Genomic DNA, 15,732 nt, shown 5'->3' with positions numbered 1-15,732 from the left:
TGGGAAGACCGTCAGCTCCATAAGTGAATGACCAAGAAATGCAATAAAAGGCTAGCAGACAGCACTAGCGCTCTGCTCATCACTTGGATTGTTAACGGATTTTTGTGTTATAAATTTGAGTACATGCATTATGTAATTTGGAAAATGACGCTGTAGTGGAGACCTTGCTACAACACTATTAAAAAAAAGAAATCTTCCCTTTGTGTGAGATAGGAGGTTTGTAGAATAGTGATATTCTTTTGTTTGTTGACTCTTAATCTGTTCCTAATGGTGGGAGTGCTGAAGTAATGTATCTCACTGTGATCTGGTACTTCGGTATTTGCATAAAATGGCAGTTCTGTATATTCTTTTGGCTAACTGTAAATATAAATGTTTCATATTAGCGTAGTTGAATTTTTGAGGTACAGCCACTTGTGTGAGATTAGAAAAAAACAACTTTATTTCTAAGAACTTGTAAAAAAAAAAAAAGTATTTTCAATAAAATTCCCTACCTCACCACTATTGTGCAGAAATGATCCCATTTTCCTATGTTTAATTTTCCAACCTCATTTGTAAACACAAAGAAGATCCCTTTTCAGTTATTGGCCAAACAGTGCTGTTTTTCATCAAATCAATCAAATAGCAGAATGCTTGAAAGTCTGAAGTCTAATTTGTTTCCTTTGCTTCCTTTACATTATGGTGATCGTGTATTTGATAACCTGAAAAGCAAATTCTAGAAATTTTAGGCCTCTTAAGCTGCTCCCTCACTCTATGCTGGGGTGGAAGGCCTGTACCCTGTAATTTTATGGCAGAGTGGCTGGCCATGCTTGAGGGGTTTTTTGTTTGTTTTGTTTTTGTTTTAGCAGTGAGGAGTGAGGGAAAGGGGTGAAGGGTGGGTGACAAGAGCATACCAAGGATCTTTGCAAGGCCTTAGGGGGGAAGGTTCCCAATCCTTGTTTTGCAGTGAAGGGGATTGAGCAAACACTGTGTTTGCTTTCTTTAATTGGGATGTGAATGCACATTCCCATCATCGGTTCTACAACTAAATGTCTTAAAAAGACTTGGAAGTTAGGCCAAACTGAACTAGCTAATTAATCCCTCTGAAGTGCTTAACTCCTTACACCTTTAAAAAACATATATAACTAATGCCAAGAGTGATGTCTCACATTGCTTCTGGGAATGACTCTGGCTTCTACTGAGGTGGATGTAGCAAGCCCAAATCAAATTTTTAGTCATAAAAGTCTCAGTATTTGGGTTTGATTCCTCTAGATTCCTGCATTTCCAATGACACCATTTTTCTTGCCATTGTTCAGAGATTGTGTTCTTTGACAACACCTGTAAAATTCACTTTCTGAAGTGAATGTGTGGGTCCCTGTGGGAAGCGGGGGAGAAGAGGCACTGCTGTGCATACTTGGAAGCCCTTCCTCAGGAGAACTCTTGTTCTCTCTTGGGTGTAAGAACCAGAGTTTTGATAGCAGGGTTGTAGAAAGTGGTGCCAGTTCCTGCTGCGTTCTGAAAAAGCACTAATTTGGAACCCAAATAATCTCAAAAGACTCCGGCTTTTCTGGGCTCAATGTCTGCTTCCTTGAGCAGAAAGGCTGATGCATGTATTTTGAGATGCAAATTTTTACATCATATTGCTATTTGTAGTTACAAGACCAATGTAAAACAGCTGGGCTGGCACACCTAAGAACCCTGCCTTTGCCTGAGATCTGAGTGATAGTGCAGAGCTTTAAATATTACTGCATAGAAAAAATCCTAGATATCCCCTACAATGATACCAGGGCACCGTATTTTCTGGTTCTCAAATTTAATCTCCAAGTCTTGAGGAAATTTGGTGGTCATACCTACTGCTTGGCAGCCTGCAAACATTGTAACGGGTTCGTGACTGTCTTTAGAAATGAAGACTGTAGTGTTAAAGCAGCAAGGTTTGCCCTGCTCAAATAATTAATTAAGCAAGTGTGACCCACCTCACTGAGTTGCTTTTCATTGCAAATAAGTTTCTTTCAAGGTTTTTAAGGTTTCTCACCTTTTCCCCCTATTAAATTAGATACCTCATTACAGGTGTCTGAATTACCTGGGTTTTTATATGAACATCTGTAATCTCATTAAGTAAGAAATATGCAAAGTTAGACTTGTTTATAGAGTGTTCTACTTGACTGGATTCAGCTGAGCAACCCAAGGCACCCTAAACCAACGTACTTCTTGGTTTAGCTGTGCCGAGCCCAGGCCCGGGATGCAGTCCCATCTCCCCTGTTCTCCAGCATGATTAAGCTGAAATACCTTTGCTGCAAGCGCTGGCCTTAAACAACCGCCACGTTCTCTAAGCCTGCTTAAACAAAAGCAAAAATGTGCTTTCGCATTTTGATGAAAAACTCGGGTTTTACAATCCTTTACGTTGGAGACTAATTTTAGTGTAATTAGCTGAACTAAACATTACATTTAAATTGCAAATAACTGATAACCCTAATATTGGAGAACTCAGACTTTAACAAAAGATGTTAGTTTTGCATAAGGACGGGGGTTTGTAATTCTGATGTTTTTTAATTAACCATAAATCCTAGAGCATTTCCATTCTTTCCCTGCTTATGAACATCATCTCGGTTTCATTTCATGCTAAATAAAAGCTCATATTTACTTTGCAGCTTTGTTGGAAACACTACCTTAATCTGAGAAGAATTAATATACCCCATGAATTATGTACATCCCACTTGAGTTTGTATGCCAGGGCTCCTTTATTCTGCAAGGTATTTGAACAGAAAGTTGCCATGGATTTTTGGCATGAGCACCAACCGGTATTCCTCAAAATGGGACTGTTAACTGTTTGAACTTTGAAGATTACTGTGATGATAGGTTTTCTCTTATACTGGCATAATGTTCTGTCATTGTTATGTGACATTATACCTACAGAAACTATTAATAAAGAATTTTGCTAGAAGTACTGATTTCTCTTTGCTTTTATAAAGTTTACACCAACTCTCTGAAGTCAGGCTACTGGGATAAAATAAAGTTTGAAAGCTATTTAAGTAACTAAAATGTTTACCTCTCTAGGGAAAGTTGATTTTATGTAACACTTAGAACTTCCTTCATTCCCTTTTGTAAAACACTAATTTTCATGTTACTGCTGGCACTGAAGTCAGGGTCTTAAATTCTTGAGAGCTCAGCCTTTAACAGTTGTACGGCTGAGTTTTACTGCATCTCTTCCGGCAGCCTAGGTGCTCAGAAAGGCATAAGGTTTACTGCATTTTGATGTGGTAAAACCAATTTTTGGTTTCTACAGTGTCTCATGCCCCAGAAATTTTAGATTTGAAAAATTCTCAGGAATAAGCCTTATCAGAAAGAGGACAATCTAAATACTAATACCTGAATTTTTTTTGTTTTATTAATATGTAATAATGTTCTTCAAATTTTATTTAATTTCATGCAGTTAGTAGTAGCTAGTTATACTAACTGTAAAAATTATTTCTGCAGTGCAGATGGAGACCGTTACATGTCATCTAATTACATAGTGCTCACTCAACTGTTTCTCAAAACAGTTCAAGTTTCAGAATCAAATCAAACATTAAGGATGTTGAAAAATAGCAGCGGACTGCCTAGTGATTCAAACAGCATTTTACAGCCTTTGCAGACAAGAGACAGGTAATGCTCCTGTGCTTTTGCTGCTCTGTGTCAGCGAACAGAAGGGTGAGAATTACAACACATCACTCTGAACACAGAAAACGTGCCACTCTGTGGCGAAAGAGTCTGCTCAGGGGGAATTGTACCGATGTGCATCAATACCTGATGGGGGCAGGAAGGAAGACGGCGCCAGACTTCAGTGTTACCAGTGACAGGAGAAGAGGCAATGGGCGCAACTTGACATATACAAGACAGTCTGTTCAAACATAAAAACATTTTTACTGTGAGGGTGGTTGCAGACTGGAACATTGCTTAGAGAGGCTGTGGAGTCTCCATCCTTGTGACACTCAAAGCCAACAGGACAAGGGCCTTAGCAACCTGCTTCAGTCAACACTGCTCGGAGCAGTGGGATGGGACTAGAGCATCTCCAGAGTCCCCTTCCAACCTCAACCATTCGGTCACCTGAAACTGTCCATAAAATGCACTACTTCATTGAGAAAAGACAGTCACAAAGTTTAGATTAATCATTCTAGCCAGATTAGTAAATGATCTTGATGTACGCTTCATAAAGATGCAGATGCGTACACCTCAGTATTTCCTGTCATTATCACTGCAGTATCTCGTAGTGATACGGTACCTCAGTAACAAGGACTGACACTATGTACGCAAAAACCAGTTGGGTTTTGTCACCAGCTAAAAATTAAAGGGCTCATCTTGTTAAATAAAAGCTTCAGTGCATTTTATGCCGATAACAGCTATATGATGTGGGGTTCCTATGGGATCACCACAGGCATACTTAATGACTCATCTACAGGTTTCAGTAGAGCTTCCTGCAGAGCTTTCACAGAGCTTTCAGATCTGCAATGCTTTCTGCCAATAGCATACGTTCCACAGGTTTTTACAAACAAATTGGCATTCCAACTTACCTTGCCTGTCACATACCGGTGATGGTGATGTGTGGTTTTTTTCTCTTAAAGTCTCTCCAAACACAACAAAACGTGGCCCTGTGTTCACAGTGAAGGAATGGCCAGTCCAGTGAGCACAGACATGGCAAAAAACGTTACTTTCATCATACTGCTGTCTAATAATAGACTCCTCGTCCACAGTTGCTCTCTAGTAATTTCTGCTGTCACTTTTAAGTCCAGTTCCTTCTGATCTTTTTTCACAAATGGAAATCTTTTTCTACAGAAAAGGTATACTCATTTGGCAAGAGTTTTGAAAAATTCACTGTCTTCCTTTCACAAAGGGATGGTCCAGCAACTGCAGAGCAGAAGGGCGTTCATGTTGATCTCTGCATTGAGGGTTTGAAAAATCAGTACATACAATGAATATGCATGCCTGTGATGTAATTGTTGGTAAAGTCTAAATGCAAACTTAGCCTTTTTTTTTTTTCCTCCAGTCATTACTCATTTTTAGGGTTTTTTGATGAAGCTGGTAGAAAGGAAGGCAGTATTTATGGGAAGAGACTGTTGGAATTTATTAATTATAAAACCAAAATGTTTTATTATTACATAAATCATTCTTTGGTCCTCTAAATTCCATGCAAAACTTTGAATAATTGTGCTACTGTGGCTGTTTCAGGTGCATTAAGGAGGGTGACAAGTATATGTTTGATCCTGTGTCAATCCAGCTGTTCTGTCATCTCAAATCAATGTCATGCCTGTTAAGGAGCCCATATGGAATGGCAGTACTGTAATTACAATCCTGCCTTCCTAAAGCCATGGGCTTTGGGCTTCTTCAACCTTCAATTTGGAGAAAAAACAGGAGAAGGAGTGAAGGACACTGATTTCTTAAATAATAAATTAATGGGGAAGATGGGATAAGGGAGGCATTTCTATTTAGGACATGGTGAGATCATACATTAAAACTTTGCCACCACAGGTGCATCCTAACGTTTGAAAAAGCAAATACTTTGTTTGAAAAGGCAAATGCTTTATATCTGTGTGTTTCCTTCCACCTAACAATTCCTTCTACCTTTTAAGCACTGTTCTCTCTGAATCAAGGTATATATGATGTTGCTATATACAGCCCACAGTTTTTTTCATTATTGTTGTATAGTCCACAGGAACCGTAACCATAGCATAACAATTCTAATCCAGGGATTAGAAATCAGGTTTCCTGCCTCTAAGACCACTGCCATACCCACTAAATAACATGGTTCTCTCTAGTGCCCAAATCTGGTCTTTAGAGAAATATAAAAGGCTATTAATTTTATAAAGACTACCCACAGAGGACAGAAACTTAGCTCTTGAAATTGATAGTCCATTTAAACAAAGCTGATATTTACAACAAACACCACAAAAATAATTGCTATAATGGGTGAATGCTACGTTTTTTTTTTAATATAGAGAACTTTATGTTTCAAATATTTATTTATTTCTTGGACTGGCAGTGATAATAGATTTTTCTACTGAAGAAGATAAGAATTAAGGGAAAGCTCTTCCATTTAGAATATTGTCCTCAAAACAACTTGCCTGACATAGGCCAGACTCAACCAACGTGATGCTGGAACAGCAATGCACATCAAAGAAATTAATCAAACATTTTGTCTAAAACTCAATGGTGCCATGTTTCTGCATGATAATTACAGGGAAAGTAAGTGATGCATACAAGGCCTAGAAAAAGAGAATTTGCGAGGGGGTTTTCATACCATTGTAGAGAGTAAAGCTCTTTAAAGGTTTTCCTGACATGTTGAAAAACCTATGCATTTGCAATACAGTCACATGTACCATATAAGAGGTAACCTACGCTCCCATCAACAATCTCTACGATACAAACTATCTGCATTTTTCCTTTAATTTTTCAGTTAAAAATTTACATACCTGGTTAAGCATGCATGCACAAAATCCACTGCAGTGCCGGAGAATCGATCAGGTAGGGAAGGCATCAGTCCTCTGTGGGCTCCAATATAGAACATGGCTGCTATCCGATCCATGGAAGCCAGTGGTGGTTTTCCTGTTGCCATCTCAAATACAGTGCAGCCGATGCTCCAGATGTCTGATTTTCTTCCATATCCAGATTCATTTATAACTTCTGGTGCCATCCAGTACGGGGTCCCATGCACAGACTTGAGCATCTCGCTCTGTGTGCCACTGAGGCTTACCCAAGCTAAGCGCCTGGCACAGCCAAAGTCAATTAGCTTCACAATACCATTTGGCATCAGCATAACATTATTGCCTTTGATATCTCTATGCACCACACAATTGTCATGTAAATATGCAACCCCTTGTAGAATTTGTTTTGTGTATTTACAAAGGACAATTTCTGGCAATGGACCAAAACGATTAATAATACTAGAAATGGAGCCACCAGGAACAAACTCCATGAAAATGCTTAAAATGTTGTCTTCCAGACAAGTTCCTAAATAAGTTACAATATTGACGTGCTTCAATGTCTTCAAAAGATCAACTTCCTCATGAAACTTCTGATACTCCTTTTCTGTAGTGAGTTGATCTGACGTATCCAAAACAACCTGCTTTACAGCTATTAATTGTCCCTGGCTTGTCAGACCACAGTATACCTGTAATGAAACTAGCATTTATTAAAATGAAACATGAAATAAAACTGTGTATTTACTTATTTTAAATAGTATCTTTATGTTTGTCATTTTTGATGTCTCATTGCATAACCCAAAATACTTGTTACTTGTTGAATAAGACAACAGCCAGTTATAAGGTAAGACGTATCTCAAAGACGATCAGCACATCTCTTAACGTATTCAGACATTAACTTACCGTGCCATAGGCTCCCTTTCCAAGGACTTCGCCTCTCGTCCACATGATAGGATCTTTGTTAGTTAAACTGCTTCCTGGTAATTTAGTAGATTCCTCAAAGTCCAGCAGAGCACTTTCTTCATTTGATGCCAAAACGGCTTTACTGTAACTCTGCTTGAAAGATGATGGTCGGTGTGGGAAGAAAGCAGGGAAGAAAAGAAAGGCTTCATATTATCCTTTTTTTTTAATAAGGAGTAATTTTTACCTGGCATGACTCTTCTCTATAGATTTTTATATATATATACACACACACTCTAATTGCCAAGCACATCAATATAATTACTATACTGAGTAAGACTATGTAAATATTTTCAAGTATATATCGCAATAGTGCATAACCATAAGATTATAGCATGACATCTTTTTTATTGAGAGGAAGACAGACAGAAGGAACAGTTAAAAGAGCAGGATATACATCTGCTTACTACTATTTTTTTGGTCACATAGGTACAGTTTGATAAGCTGAAGGGTGAATACGACTCTTGCCTTGCTCTAGATAACGTATGTAACCCAAGTTTGATGAAAACAATTTGGACGTGACTTCACAGGAAGAAGAGACTACTTCAGAAAGATGGTAATAATTACTCCATCTAGCCATGGATCTCCCTACGAGAAGTAAGAATGGAGGTATAATTGGCACCTGTGTCTGCAGAAGCATAAGGAAGTGTATCAACATGTACTGAAAGAAATTTCCTTATAAATTTGTAATTTAAATAGACAAAAAGCTAACAGGGCCAAGGAGAAGCAGTACTGGTAGCTAAGCACCTTGGTAGGTGAAGGTTCTTAACTGACTTGGGGGCCAGAATCCAAGCCTTCTGAGCTTGAAGTTTTGATTAAATAGCCTTAACTCTGTCTGGTAAGCCAATACTTGTAGTTCAGACCTAGAAAGGTACCTGGTTGCACTCAAGAGATTCAAGGAAATTGCCCTTTTGGACATACAAGAGCCATTTGTACTGTCTTTTCATATTCCTTAGCTATCAAGATCTCAAAAGCTTTTGCCTTGCCCCAGCACCTTTTTATATATGCTCTTCACTTAAAATATCCTCTCCTTTTTATTCACTACAACTTCGCCATTTATCGTGACCCATCAAATAATAGCTGTTCCTGTCATGTTTTAGTATCATCTGGCTTGTGTCCTGACATGCAGCCTCTAACATGGGTATCCTCAACTAAGCACTGGAAGAATCAGAAAAGAGACTTGATCATTAATGAGCACATATTTCCTATATTTCATCCAAACTTGTTTTGAAGCATCACTCAAGGGAGCTAGCAAGTTACAAGAAATTACTTTTACCTTCTCTGGAGCACTATTTACTATTGCTCCATCTCCATTCATCATATTTTCTTCTTCTTTAGTATGTGTATTTTGCATTTTAGAACCTGTATTTTTTGTTCTTGAAGAGTCAGTGTCTTTTTCTTCATGCATAAGCAATTCTTCGGCCAGACAACAAAGCAGCTCATCAGTCACATCCTTATTATCTGCCAAGGACAAAATGTTTTGACTTGTCTGGAAACCGGGGCTTCTAACATTTTTTGTCTGAATCATCGAAGGCTGAGTCAATTCATTTGCCAAACCACTGTTTTGAGTTGCGTATGCCCAACTTTCTGAAAAGAGCAGTGCTTCACATCTATTTATAGACTTGGAGGAGGCCTGGTCTGATTCCAGGCCTTTGCAGCCAACTGTATCCACCCTGCGCTGGGGTACACAAATGTTCTGGTCTGTTGTTAGTAGACTGCTACTTAAAGCAACACATTCTGTGTAATCTTTATCACTGAACTGAAGAAGATTCCGGCTACAGGTAGCAGTGCTTTCATGGTTGGATACACTCTGATTGTCTAAAGACTGCTCCAAAGACACTTCTTTAATAGTTGATAAGTTTGAATTTGAAAAAAATTTATTTTGCTTAGTTGATTGTGAAAGCTCTTCTAAAAACGTAAGCTGATGATCTGTGTCCTCGTGAAACAGCATCATGCTCCTTGAAGTGTTTATTTGACAATCTGAATCAGAAGTTACTACATTATCTTGCTCTGTGTTGCTATCACTCAACTCAGTACTTCTGTCCTTTGGAATTAAACCTTTCTGCTTTTGTTTAGTGCCAAGTATGGTCTTCTTTGGCTTAGAATATGTTCTCTTTTGAGTATTTCTTACTTGGCTGCTCTCTCTCCCTTTACTGCAGGTAGATCTGCAGGTGCTAGCAGTGCATCTCCCAGACGGAGCAGAAGAAACATCTCTATAAAAACTGTTCTCATGTTGATCAAGCTTGCGCATGTGGGAATAGACAGGAGTTCCAAACATTTCATAAATACCTGGGCCTTTGTCATTTGAATTTATTTTTTTGAACATGTCACTGTATTTCAGATTTACAAAATCTGAAGCAGACTGTGCATGTGGTAGAGAAAGTGGAGTAACAGGTTTCTTTAAGATAACTGAATTTTTGCAACTGCAGGAAAAACTTTGCTTTTTAAGTTTCTGAGCACTCTGAGCAAAATGGTGTTTGTCTGCTTGAGGGGTCTTTTTTTGACACTTCCGGGAAGTCTCAGATTCCACATGTGGCAGTTCCAAAGATGGAAAAATCTGACTCTTGGCATTACATTTTGTGGAAATCTCATCAGAAACGATTAAGTCTTCAGATATCTTTATCTTGCTACTCATTTTAGATTTTGATGAATGTTTATTTCTCTTCATCTTTATTTTACTTTTGTCATCTTCTTTGCGAGCAAGAATGTTGAAGCTCTGAGTAACATGAGGAGGCAGGCTACGAATAACACTCTTTTTTGTGGCAGGTTGTTTAGCAATGTGTGGTTCTGTAGCTGGTTCTTGTTCAGAGAATGTAACAGAAACAACAGGTATAAGCTCACTTCGGTCTTTTGAAGTTGCTTCTGACATTGCTTCTTTTTCCATTTCAGATTCAAAGAGACAAATGTTATTTTCTGTCTGTTTTGCAGAAGGATCTTGCAATTCTACTCTGGGAACTACTGCAGCTACAGGATTATCTTCTAAGGCATGGTAGGCCTCTATCACTTCATTTTTACAGGAAGAATCTAAACCATGATTATCAAGCACAAAGTTCGCACTCTCAGCGTCTCCATGTGCTCTATAATCCAGTATCATCTCTGTAGCATTCCCTTCTTCTAGACTAGTTCTACAGGAATTCTCCGGTCTTTTTTCCTCATTGACAGCTCTCAAGGCATCGTTGTTGCTTGACACTGTAAATGTTGTCTGAGCTGTAAATATTCCACAGTTTATCAGAGCATTACTTGAGCTGAAGCAGGGATGACTATCATCATAGAAACTGGCTAGAGTCATAAGATCCACGTTCTTACAAGCCACTGAAAACTGGTACTTCATCTGGTCATTCTTTTCCGTGTTGGTAGCTACATCAGCTTCCCTCCATTTTAAATTGCTGTTAATTTCTTCTTTATTGTTGCTAGGGTACTTATAATAGTTACTCATGCTGAAGTAGTACAGGTCTTTCATTGGAGTGAACTTATCAGAAATAGTAGCCACAATCAGGTCTGATGACTTCTGAGCGTGCCTTTTTAATAGATTGTCTAACTGATACTGATAAAATTTAGTAACTGGTTTTATAGGCTGAGGAATAGAGTTCATAATGTTCAAAATATTTCTGATGTTGGTGCTTTCATTTACAATATTATCCGCTAGAGGAGCAAGATGAATTGTTCTTACAGGCTGAAATGTCACTGGTGGCAAATGAAACTGTAATTTCCATAAAAAACATTAATAATGTGCTACACAACAGATACAGGTAAAATCTAATCACTAAGAGCCAAGTACACTAAGAAAAGAAAATCAGAAAAGGATTGTTCTTGTATATATTCCTATATTTAACCTAATAGGAATTGTAATATGAAAACCCTGAGAAAATACATTAATTTTCTCACTCCCATAAATAAATTTTCTCACATCCAGAATTACTTCTAAGTATTTCAGAGTACAGAAAGTGGGATCCTTTGCTATAAGACACAAGTCATTCTCCATGATTTAAAGATAATAAGCTTTGTCCACACATACAAAATCATCTTGTCAGTTATTAACTATGTCTTATGCCACCTAGCACATTTGCTACAGAAATTCCAAGGCTGGTCAGTGGCTTCATGTGCCAAAGTTTTTTTCTTGCTGTGCACTCTCACTGAATGACAGCACCACTCTTATGCTGGTATTTGAAGTCTTTTTATGTAACCCTTCAAAGTGTGCTGACACCCATAATTATATTCCCAATGGAACTAGATCTCATGTAAGCAATTTTTAAAAAGCAAAAGCTAGAATATTATAACAGAATGCTATTTTATCCATGGAGAAAACAATTCTTACAAAATATTGATAGGATTTAAAAGACTTTGTTATAAATCCAAACATATAGCTCTTCCATATGTTTAGTGTAGTCTTACAATATTCCATAAACCATGTTATATGGGCCATAGATTTAGGTCACAGAGTTTTAAGTACATTGGAAGATAGCACAGTCTGCACTTCGCTTTCAGTGCAGTTAAATGGATAGCTACCCAAAGCGCATTTTTATATGGCAGCTAACACAGAAGCTTCTCTTCCCATCCCATTAGTTGAAAGGTAGCATGTATCTTTGAAAGAGATCTGAGAATTTGAGTACTTTGTTGTGATTATTCAGATGAATACTGAGAATAATTTTCTGAAAATAATATTTCTATTGTTTATTTTATAGGAAATGGAGAAAAAATAATCTTGAATACACTGTATATTTTTATGCAAAGGAATATAATCAGAGTCATATGCTCCGAGTACTCATTTGCAGGCCTATATTCAACATCAGTTTGCAATCTGCAGGAAATTTTTGTTTGCATTCCAAGGGCAAACTGAGATTTGAATGTGCCAGGAAAAGCAATGTGTGCTGTTCTGAAATGTACAGTTCTGAAGGCTTTGTCTACTCTGCATGGCTTTAATATGAATGCTCAGTTTGTTCCAAATGATATGCCTCTAGAAGTCATCAGAGCCTAAGACATGAAATAAAGCTGTATTAAATCACACTGATGTCAGCTAAATTATTTTTCTTAAACATTTCCCTCCCTTTGAAATGTTTTTCCCATAGCCCTGTTTATGATCTTCTGTCAGATCTATTACCTGTATAGTTTGCTTTACTTTTTTCCTGTCAGCACTGTTGTATTCTGTAGTGGGTCCACTAAAGTATACAGCTGATTCAGTAAGTCAAGTCTTTTGTACAAAGGGCTATTAATTACCATCCATAAAGATCAAATTATTTTTTTATCTAAATACAGTATATTTGATCTTTTGTAACTTTTAAGGCTCATGTGGTGTGAAGCGCTGATTCATGTAAAATTGCTAGCTTGTTTGTAAGTACAAAAGTAGCTATAAACGCAGTTTTGTCAGGAATCCTATTTACACTTGTCACAAAATATCATGTCAAATATGTTTAATCCTCAGACTTGATCTTTTATTTGCTAACACAATAAATTTCAGCAGTCATCTAATATCAAGACTGTTCTTCAATTTGGCTTCAATTTTAAATTACCACTCAATACAAGAAAATTGTTTATTTTTTTAAATTTGGCAAGACTAGACATCTAACATGTTTAACATATAGGATAAGCATAGTTTAAATTAACTTACATATTTCTATTTTAAAAGGTTTTATATCTTTTTGAACTTCCAACCCTTTACCCCCCAAAATGCCTGATGTAGCACCTTACTGACAAATTGTTGATATACATCTGAAGATTTGTTGACACGCACACACTTTTTTTTTTTATATATATGTATATAAAATATATGTAAAAATACTTCATGTTCATGAAAAAAACTGAAGATTAAGCAGAGGAATCTACCTATACTTCTTCTGTATTGCAATTTTTAAAGTTTTGAAAGCATATAATACTTCTAATGGTGTTCAGTTTTATACATAATACCACCTTACCTCAGATCTCTTGTTCCTGGTTTTTAGCATTGTTATGTTTAACCCTTAAAAATCAAAACAAATTAAATGTTAATTTGGTATTCTTAAACAGACTACAATTTTCATTTATAAATTAATTTCAAACTGTAGGGTTCTGCGGACCAAGAATCTGTCTAATGTGTGGTTGCAGGACTATGCTATAAATTTGCTACGCAGGAAAAAGTTGCAAGTTGAAATTTAATTGTGATACTGAACTTTACAATTCCATTTTCTACAGAAAACTATAAAACATGATAATTTAAAATACTTTGATTCTAATAATCTAAGCAAATATTTCTCCTCAGTTTTAGATGTTTGCTAACTTCAATATGTATGTGACTAATTAATATTGCCAGTATGAGGAAAAATGAGAGAGATGTCATCGTGGCCCCACTCCAGCTACAGAATTTTACACTTTACATTTTGTGGGCTCAGTTTCATTAGACAGAGTAACAGGAATGGTGAAGTCTGTCATTGCTTCTCTATTTCCTTCATTCTGCAAATACACGTACACACATATAATTAAAGAAGAAGGACAACATGGCTGAAGTCTACTTCATGTGAAGAAGTCAAAAGGACATAAAGAAAAAGTTTAAAGAAAAAGGAATTCTAAGGCTTTGCCATCTGATTTGATAGCAATATATAATTTTATTTTAAAGTTGTGACTTTTAAAATTGAACTTACTTTGTTGTTTTTGTGCTTTTATTATCTGAAAAGCATCTAAATCCATAAACGATTTTGAAATGTTGGATTCTGGGCATGAGGCCTGTAGCAGAAAGCTGAAGTCAAAACCACGCCTTGTGTTCTCTTTCTTCAGGAAGAAAGGTAAAGAAGTGTGATGTCTCATCTGTAATGCTAACTGATTTTCACTCGGGAAACATGCCACGTGATCTGGCCACAGTCTGGATGTTGGTGCTATTTGGCTAAAAGGCAAAAACAAAAAAACAAAATACAGTGAAAATAAGTGAAAGGAGCCTCCTCAGTTCAAACAAACACATGACCGAGTAGTACTGTGAACAAGAAGTTTGTAAGATCCAAGAATGACAAAGTAGGTTTTCTTTCTTGGTCCATCTGGGAAGTCACGGCTCTCCCTGGCAGCATACGACTGCAATGCCAGGCATTGACTACAAGTGAGAATGAATGACAAACAATGTAACCCAAACAACAACAGGAATAGGAAATCATATCGCCCACCTTCCCCCTCTCGACAAAAACGGATTGCTTCCAGTATGTATTTTTCATGAATCACCAAGAAAGGGTGTCAGAAGAATTCTGAAGACCAGATGTGCCTTTGTTACTTATAAAATATGCTATGGCCTGCCTGAAATAATAGAGGCTGTGTGGACAAGCCTTAGATTTCTGCCACCTGGTTTCTGAAGAATGAAAAATCCAAATATGGAAACAGATAAATAATGCGACTGAAAAGAGATACAAAAATATAGTCTAAATTAATCTTAAAGCTGTATGAAAGATAACTGTCTGTTTTTAATAAGTCAAATGTTGGTGTGAAGCCATATACCATATGTTTTTTCATACTGTACCAAATAATTTTTTCATCTAGTGCAATAGCCTGCCTCCAGCAATGGCCAATAATTGACGCTGGGGAGACAGAAACATTATACAACATATATAGCTGTATATAACATCTGGCACTAAGGAAAGCTTTTCTTACTTATAGACTACTACCTGCTTTGTCTCCATTTTTGCATACCCAACTGCAAATTAAATATTAATACTACTTTACCTGTGTTTTCCTGGAACTCTGTGTGACTGATGCATTTCTTTCATTATCTTATCTGCATTTTGAAGGGCAACAACACTTTCACAACCTGCAACAACACACTAGTATTTGCACAAAAGCAGTATAATACACTGACCAGTAACACAATGCAAATGCAGTTATTACTGGCCATTAAAATATTATTATAAAGAAATACAGGAAGTAACTATTAGAAAAAAAGAGCATGTTTCATTTGACTAAGATACATATACATACTTCCTGTTACAGTTTTTGGGAATGTGAATACATAAATCTGAATTATTTTTAGTTATTTAGGTAAGTGTATTAATTCAATGTACCATAAAAGCAAAGAACATCTAAAAAAGTTCCAGTTACAGCTCCTATTTCAGCAGAACAGAAAGAGAAGAAAAATATTGGCAGAAACTCCACAAAAGTAGAGCATTTAAAAATAGGAAAGGTATTAAACCCAAAGCAACAGGGCTTTTCAAAGGTGGAAAACAACTCTGAGTTTGATTTCAAATTTTTTTTGTGGTTCCTTAGTTTTGACAAGTGGCTAGATTTCAAGTTAACATTTTCCTTTTTCTTCTTTAGATCCCACGTGTTACACTTTATATATATAAACTTTGGTTAGACTACCTTCTTTGCTTCTCCTCTGATTTTGTTGGTTGTCAGACAT

At 36.9% G+C, this 15,732-nt stretch overlaps 1 protein-coding gene across 1 annotated transcript; it reads right to left on the bottom strand.

Annotated features, from left to right (window-relative positions):
- Window positions 1-4,821: 4,821 nt before the first annotated feature.
- On the bottom strand, window positions 4,822-15,732 carry MAP3K19 (mitogen-activated protein kinase kinase kinase 19; the record flags this gene model as incomplete). Its single annotated transcript, XM_082001123.1, has 8 exons — window positions 4,822-4,888; window positions 6,420-7,117; window positions 7,332-7,481; window positions 8,665-11,088; window positions 13,298-13,341; window positions 14,000-14,238; window positions 15,060-15,144; window positions 15,693-15,732. 8 exons carry the CDS (start codon window positions 15,730-15,732, stop codon window positions 4,822-4,824), a joined length of 3,747 nt encoding a protein of 1,248 aa, XP_081857249.1.

This window comes from Phaethon aethereus (genome assembly GCF_964289735.1).
Source record: "Phaethon aethereus genome assembly, chromosome: 6".
Taxonomy (NCBI): domain Eukaryota; kingdom Metazoa; phylum Chordata; class Aves; order Phaethontiformes; family Phaethontidae; genus Phaethon; species Phaethon aethereus.
The sequence above is the reverse complement of the archived record's forward strand: the minus strand, read 5'-3'. Positions and strand labels throughout refer to the sequence as shown.